Genomic DNA, 7945 nt, shown 5'->3' on the forward strand with positions numbered 1-7945 from the left:
GGACGCCGCTCCCCCGGTTTGCAGCGACTCGCAGTCTCTTGCGCCTTCGAAAACTGGGTTCCCCCAACCCCACCAAAGGCCGAGCTTCTCCGCGCTCGTCTGGGGTACAGCCAGCTGCCCAGGGGAAGGCGGTCATTGCGCTCAACCTAGAACCTGGAGCGTGAACTTTCAGTATAACCCGCTTTCTAAGCTTGGAGATGTACTCACCCTGCCAGCCGGTAGCAATCTTCCCCTGACTTTGCGCCTTCGAAAACTGGGTTCCCCCAACCCCACCAAAGGCCGAGCTTCTCCGCGCTCGTCTGGGGTACAGCCAGCTGCCCAGGGGAAGGCGGTCATTGCGCTCAACCTAGAACCTGGAGCGTGAACTTTCAGTATAACCCGCTTTCTAAGCTTGGAGATGTACTCACCCTGCCAGCCGGTAGCAATCTTCCCCTGACTTCTGCACGCGAAGGGGCTGTTCCCCGTATAGGGTGCTCCCTAAAACCAAGACAGAGGAACCTTCCTGCCGGCAAAAATAAATAAATAAAAATAAATAAATAAAAGGCGCAGAGGCGAATAATTGTCAAATGGTCAAAGAAGGTGTTAACAATTATGACAAGCTTAGCTTTGAATTCCGCAGTGGGGCGCTAATGACTTTAAGGTTGTTTGCAAAAGATGCAAATAGTCTTGTAAAAACCTCCCAAGTTCCAGCGTCTTAAAGCCAAAACCAATACCTCCTCCCCAGTTATTCCCGACACCCATGACCCCCTAAATTCCCAACTGACCTTATCTTGGGGCCTTCCAGGTCCCTAAAATCTGGTGCTAGACTTGGGTGAGGTGGGGTGGGGTTGGGGAGAGGTAGGGACTTGTTAGCAGAGGAAGTTTAGAACCAGCTGAACACACCAAGTTTCTCAATCTCCGAAAAACTTGGGAAACTATAATTAAAGACTAGTAGGAAGTAAATGTACGTGTCCTTCAAGCACACCTGAGATGATCCACTTCCTCCCAAGCTGCCACAGATTTATAGGAACCTGGTTTACAGTCTACAAGCTGCTCCTGTCAGAAGTCCTAAGGGCTCAGGGACTTATTTGCCTGCCCAAGGGCACTCACTCTGGGCCACAGAACTGACTCCTCAGTTGCCCAGGCAAGCAAAGGCCCCTGGCACACCTACTCCACCCACTCCCAGCTTGCCTTATAGGTATCAAATCACTTTATACTTTTGCTTGAAAAAACCATCACTAATGTGATACATCGTTTAAATATCCTTTATTATGTGCTTTTAAAAACCAGTACTGAATACACAATGGCAGTGTGTTTTGAACTTAAGACTGGCCCTAATAAAAGCCAATCAACCTGGCCAGTGTGGCTCAGTGGTTGAGTGTTGACCTATGAACCAGGAGATCCTGGTTGGATTCCTGGTCAGGGCACATGCACGGGTTGCGGGCTTGATCCCCAGTGTGGGGCATGCGGGAGGCAGCTGATCAATGATTCTCTCTAATGATTGATGTTTCTATCTCTCCCTCTACCTTCCTCTCTGAAATTAATAAAAAATCCTATATAATAAAAGGGTAATATGCAAATTGACTGAACAGCAGAATGACCAGAATGCCCATGGCCCCTTGCCCTGGCTGGCCTGCCCCTGATGGCCCCCATCAGGCGTGGGTCAGCTAGACCCCACCAGTGCACAAATTTGTGCACCAGGCCTCTAGTGTGTGTGTGTGTGTGTGTGTGTGTGTGTGTGATTTAAAAAGCTAATCATGCACAGGGAGAGAAAGAAGCCTTTGGTTAAGTAAAAGGAGGGCTCTGGAGTCAGGCAGCTAGGCACTAACCTCAGTATTTCATCCTAGAAATGGGATCCAGTATCTACTTCTCAGGGTTGTTATAAGGATTGAAGAGATTGGCTGAGAATTACGTGCTCAGTAAACGGCATCCACTTGCCATGCTGTGGATTCTACATGCCCATCCCTGCAGGATGTGACAGGAATTTCAGAGGTCCCTGCTCATGATGAATGCCTTGTCTAGACTGCATTCTGGTCTCACAGAGCCCCGGGCCACCTCCTCTAACCTTGTATATCCTGGGGTGTCTCAGAGCCTGGAGTTGCCAGAGATTATCTGATTCTACCTCCCACCCAAACTTGCAATCTTTAGGGGAAAAAACAAGCAGAGATTAGGCAGGGACCAAAAGGAGTGTGTCCACCTGCTGAGCAGTGACTCCCCCATTTAAAGGTGATGTCCCTGTGAGAGGGAGGGCCCAGCACAGACAGGTATTCTGTTATCAAGAGAAGCCAGAAATCCAGATTTCTATGCGAAATCTCCTAATTTTTCAGTGTTAGAAGCTAATTCAAATGTTGAAAAAATGCATTCCACTGACCAGGCAAAAAATGTGTCTGAGTCATAGCCAACCAACTGGCTGCTCGTAAGTGACCTGTTTTTAAGGAATAGGGCAGCCAGTTTGGGAAGACCCCGTTAGCCCTCAGGGCAACAGCAACATGACTTCTCCAGTGCGAGTTGCCTGGGGCTGTTCCAGGATCATCTCAGGTTAATCTCGAAGGCTCCAACTTTGTCCCATTCTGCTCAGTTGGCTCCAGGGAATTTTACAGGGGGTGGGTGGGGTACGCACAATTAAAACATCCTAAATGAACAGTGGGTCCAGCTACAACATCATGAGAAAACACTCTGCCCATAACCAATTGGCTTTCCCAAGGGAGTAAATTTTCTTTCTCTCTCTCTTTTTTTTTTTTTTTCTAATCTGCAGGGCCAGAGATCTGGGGTTATCGGGCAGCTTTACCTTTGTGGCCAGTCAGTCTATGCCAGGGAAGGTCTGTCCTTAATTACCATCCAGTTTTCAGTGCCTTGTTTACATTCATCTCCTCAGGAGTTGGTGGGTAGGGGAATCTTTAAGGAGCTGATACAATAAAGCTCAGCTTTATCTCTGCTTACCACTGGGGATTTAGAAATAGGACTAATTCCATACCCAATCGCTTAAAAATGTCAATTCAGATGTTGTGAATTGGCTTTTACTCAGGTTCCAGAGGGATAAGCCTCCTATTCTGCTCAGTTGTACCCTTATTTGTACTTCATTTCAACATTCATTTAACAAACTCTGAGCTGCTCCGAGCAGATAATGGTACTTTGCCACTGGGAAGTTTCAGGCTGGTCCTTGCCATCTAGAGGGTTATCCACGTCAAAGACAAATTCATACTTGAAAAAGTAAGTCACCATACAAGGCAGTTTATGAGCCAATCTAACCAGAGAGTTTGATAATTTTAGGAAAGAGATCTCTGTAAGCTGGAATGGACTAGACAGAGTTTCACGGAGAACTTGAGCTGAGTGTGTAGAAAGGTAAGAACAGTCTAGATGGGATAATAACACAGACCAGGAGCAGATAGAGCAATGGGTGAGGTGTGTTGGAAGGACAGGAAAGAGAGGCCTGGATGAACTTGAACAGGGTCTGCTGTATAGGAAGTGCCTGAGAGAAAGTCTAGCTGCTGAGAAAGATGCTAGGGACAGATTCTGGAAGGCCATGAATGACCAAATGAGTATGGATTTTTATAGGGTAGATGGTGGAGAACTATTGAAGATGTCTGAGCAAGGTAGTAATAGATTGAAAGTATTGTTTGGGGATGGCTGCGCCAGTGGTATTTTGTGATAAGGACCAGGAATGGGGTGTAGGAAACCTGTTAGGAGGCAGATAAACCACAACACAGGGCTGAGATGGGATCGTAATGAGGATTGTTGGTGCTGCCTTCAGGAAAAGGAGTTGGGGCACAAGTGAGGGTAGAGGTGGAGGTATAACTTCTACAGTTTGGAAGGTTGAAAGGGCCATTCTCAAAGGTTTGGGGGGTTTGAGGTAACCGAAGCTGACAGTTTCACAAAGATTTCACCTTTCCACTCAATTTCAAATCGAAACTCATGAAATGCTCAAATACCTTGCACCAATAGGAGCCCGCCATTCAATCTCTCTTGTCATCACTGTTGCCTGAAGCCGTGGGACAAACCCTGCCAGTAACCTGGTGTTGCTCTGCTCTGCTGGTCTCCTGGTGAGTGACTGGGTGGGGGAGGGCCGGAGGGCTATTCTAGCTCCACAGGCTGCCTCCTCCTCACCCTCTGACCTCAGGCCTCAGTGCTCCTCCATGGCATCCAGCCCACAGCTTCTAGCCAAGCAAAGCAGAATGGAGGGTGGCAGCCAGGCTACCAGCTCTCCCCCAATCCATCCATCCCATCGACTTCCTCTGGGCTGACTACAGTCAAAACCTCTTGAAGCTCATGAAGGTGAACTTAAACTGGCCTCCAAAGGGGAGCAGGTTATGTCCCCCAGCTGACTAAATAGGGCTCTCTCTCTCTTCAAGGCAGCGTAATCTGCAACACTAGTTAATACGTAATTCAAAGTGGGAAGCGTGTGCCTTGGATACAGTAAGGCAGCACTACCAAACAAGTTACCCTTTCATAACTTGGCCCTCTTACTGACAAGTACTCTGTAATCAGCCCCAGTTCTGGGTGCTATGTTTGAAGAAGCAGGTCCTGCAGTTACAAAGGTGAGATTTTAATTCTAGGCTCTCTTCTCGCTCTCTCTCTTTGGGTGGAAGAAGTGTTTTCATTTCAAATCAGTAAGTCTCTGCGCGGCAGCAGGACAATCAGTGCCTCCACGGCAGCTGGCTTACAGGTCAGGGTTAGGAGGGCACACCAGAATGAGGACCGAATAGCAAACCAGACCTGGAGATGCTTTCCTTGGAATCTTGAACAGAAAAAGCTCTTCCTGGCCATCTTTCCTTTCTCTCCCTCCCCTAGGTGAACGCAGAAAAAAAAAAATCCAGGCAACTTTCAACCATAATCTACCTTCTTCGTGGAATGCTGTGTGCAGCTAATAAAAACCATGTTCATAAAGAAAATGTAGAAATAAGCAAAAATGCTTATCATGTAAACGAGGCAAGATACAAAATTGTTATGTATGAACAATTATGTTTACTTTGTTTTCTTGTAAATCCTATGAATTAAAAGGCAGGAGGGAAGCTCACCCAGAAAGCAAGATCAGGTTTGTTTAGGTGGTAGAACAATGGAGTTTTTTTTCTCTGTGTTCTCCAAATTTTCTATTAATAAGTGTAATAAGTTTATAATAAAAAGATATTTTGAAATGAATTGTTGAGTTCACAAAATTTCCTTCTAAGCTGGGGCTGGGTGAGGTACAGCCTTCATCAGGGTTGGGAAACATCCAGCTCACAGGCTGCATAAGTCCTGCAAAATCATTTGGTCTGGCCCTGGCAAGGCATTAGGGGTGAGTTAATTAAATGTTTGACCAAACATAGCAGGCTAATTTTAAGTTGGTAATTTTGTATGGCCCTCAAATGATGTTATAAATAAATGACTCTTGGAAAAAAAGGTTCCCCACCCCTGGCCTATATGATAGATGCATTCATGTGAAAAGGGTTTGACAGCCTCAGTCTACAAAGAAAGCAGTCAAGTCGAGAAGGCCAGGATAGAGGATTAGTGGTAGCCAAAACTTGAGTCCTTTGCTTTATTTAAATCCTTCCCACTGTTCCTTTGAGAGAATTTCGAAGGGAAGGGGGAAGTATATAGAACCGTGCTAGCTCATTCAGCACCTTTTGAATGAATTAGAAAAAGACCCCTTCCTCCTGGGAACACAGCCCTGAATGGGGCACATGGTTTGCCTGGCACACCCCAGCTGGTGCCAGCCTCCATGATGATCTGGGTAAGGGAGGGAGGCGTCCATAATTATGTGCTCTATGAGAACCCTGAAAGGATGTTTTTCTTGAAAACAGCATTCGAAGAATGATGATGTCAACAGCATTGCACTGCTGCCCGAGGGAGCTCCAGGGAGAGGTCCTTTCCTTGGGGTGTTGAAACCCTACCCACTATGCGAGTGCCCGTGTGCATGTCCACTCTGCACGTGCACATAACTCACTGTCCACAAATGGACACACACATACTTGCTCATTACTCAAGTGCACACTTTCCCAGACCTTAATGGACACAATCCCAGTCTATGTAGTCACAATTCCAGTCGCCAGATCAGCAGGAGTGGAACAAATCACTTAAGGTAACTTTGTTCCAAATTCATTTGGCTCTTGTTACAATAACATCAACCACAGTTCTTAAATGTGCTGGCACTTCTGCTTTATGTCCTCTTTCTTGATTAAAGACATCATTAGTCACTGTCACAGAGGAGGTCCAAAGCCAGATCCTCCATAAAAGTGATTATAGAAGAGCCAAGGGTAGGAGCAGTTCCCATGGGCTCCTTCATGGGAGGGACCCCCCAAAAATATGTCCTATTATCAGATTTTTTTGCTAGGACAACCTCCCCACCAACACACACACACACACACACACACACACACACACACACACACACCTTCTTTTCTTACCAGATAAGCTAATACAGTGGTTCTCATATTTGGCTGTTGCACCTTAAACTTTTAAAACCTGGGTAGGTTTTTTTAAAAATCACTAATGCCGCCTGGCCGGCATTGCTCAGTTGTTGAGCATCAATCTATGAACAGGAGGTCATGGTTCCATTCCCAGTCAGGGCACATGCCTGGTTTCCAGCTCGATTCCCAGTAGGGGGCGTGCAGGAGGCAGCCAATCGATGATTCTCTCTCATTGATGTTTCGATCTCTCTTGCTCTTCCTTTCCTGTCTCTGAAATCAATAAAAACATATTACAAAACAACAACCACAACAACAAAAACCACGAGTGCCTGGACCCTGTCCAGAATCAATTCAGTTAGAATCACTGGGGGTGAGCCCCAGGCTTGAGTTGCTTTCTTTTGAAATTCTGTAGGCGATTCTATTATGTATCAGCATGGAGGGCACATCCTGAGGATTCTCCTCAGCTGAGATTTGCAAATACATTCCTGGCACTACGTGGACAGCAGAGGGCCAGCCGAGCCCGGAGGTGAGCTCCAGAGTGTGTGTCCACCCGTCTTCCTCTAGCACCTTGCCTGCCACACCTGTTTGAATGTACTGACCTTAAAAAGTTAACAATGAGCCAATGAGTTATCAAGCCAGAAGGAAAAAAATAAAAGGAGAAAAGATGCTGATGGAACTGGAATTAGAAGGAAGAGCCTGGGAGAAACACAGAGGACAGACCAGATGAGCCGGGTCAGTCCCCAGAGCTCCCCAGTCTACCAGGAATTGGATTGATCCAATCTTTTTTGTTGGCAAAGGTGCTACCTACTATTTCCAGGAGAACTGGGGGAAAACCAGCCAGCCTTGTCAGTGGGAGGGCAGAGTTGACACAAAGGACTTCAGTTAGCTTTCGTTTTCTAAATGACAGAACGTCTGCGCTTTGGGGGCTTTCCCTACTCAAAGGATGAGTTAGGACAGTGGGTCTGAGCGACCCTCTTTGAGGGGATGGGGTCCCCAGGACTATCTCTCTCCCATGGTCCTGGCCTTGGCCACAGAAAACACCCACAGGTTGGAGCCTCGATCTTTGCAGTCTCTGAACAACAATGACACTCAATTTTGGGGGGGAGAGTGTGTGTGTGTGTGTGTGGGGGGGGTGTCTCAGAGCTCTTTGAAGCATCAGCACCACCATTCTTTTAGTAAAGAGAGTCTAATTTCAGGGTGGCTCTTCCCTAGGATTAATATGGTCACCATAGGTTTTGAAGTTTTGAAAATGGTATGTGGTCTAATAAAGGCTGTCCATGGGGGTGGGGAGGGCGGGAAGGTGGGGGAGGGCTCGTCCAAGTTCTCGAGCCTGGAAGTGCGGAGCAAGGGCTTTGTTCTGCCCACGCCAGGCTGCCTGTGCGTGTGAGGACTAGGGCTGAGCATCAGAGAAGCCTCACCCAGGCACTGCTCTGAGTGGGCTTCAGTTCTTAAGGCAGACAGTGAGGATTAAATCTTACATCATCTAATAAACCACTTAAAGGCCAGTAGCTTTTCCCGGATCCCCAGTGCACAGGATGCTCCTGCAGCTCCTGAGCGCCCTGCAGATTGCCCCCTTCTGCCAT

At 47.2% G+C, this 7945-nt stretch overlaps 1 protein-coding gene across 2 annotated transcripts in view; it reads right to left on the reverse strand.

Annotated features, from left to right (window-relative positions):
- Positions 1–7945, reverse strand: part of HAS3 (hyaluronan synthase 3) — a 25707-nt gene that overhangs the window by 10841 nt on the left and 6921 nt on the right. Inside the window, exon 2 of one of the 2 annotated variants that reach the window (XM_005881208.2) lies at positions 408–502. In XM_005881208.2, coding sequence (XP_005881270.2) covers positions 408–502 — 95 coding nt within the window. Of the gene's footprint in view, positions 1–207; positions 234–407; positions 503–7945 lie in introns of those variants that run through there. The other variant, XM_005881209.2, reaches the window with a different exon arrangement.

The sequence above is a fragment of the Myotis brandtii genome, unplaced genomic scaffold (assembly GCF_000412655.1).
Source record: "Myotis brandtii unplaced genomic scaffold, ASM41265v1 scaffold670, whole genome shotgun sequence".
NCBI classification, from domain to species: domain Eukaryota; kingdom Metazoa; phylum Chordata; class Mammalia; order Chiroptera; family Vespertilionidae; genus Myotis; species Myotis brandtii.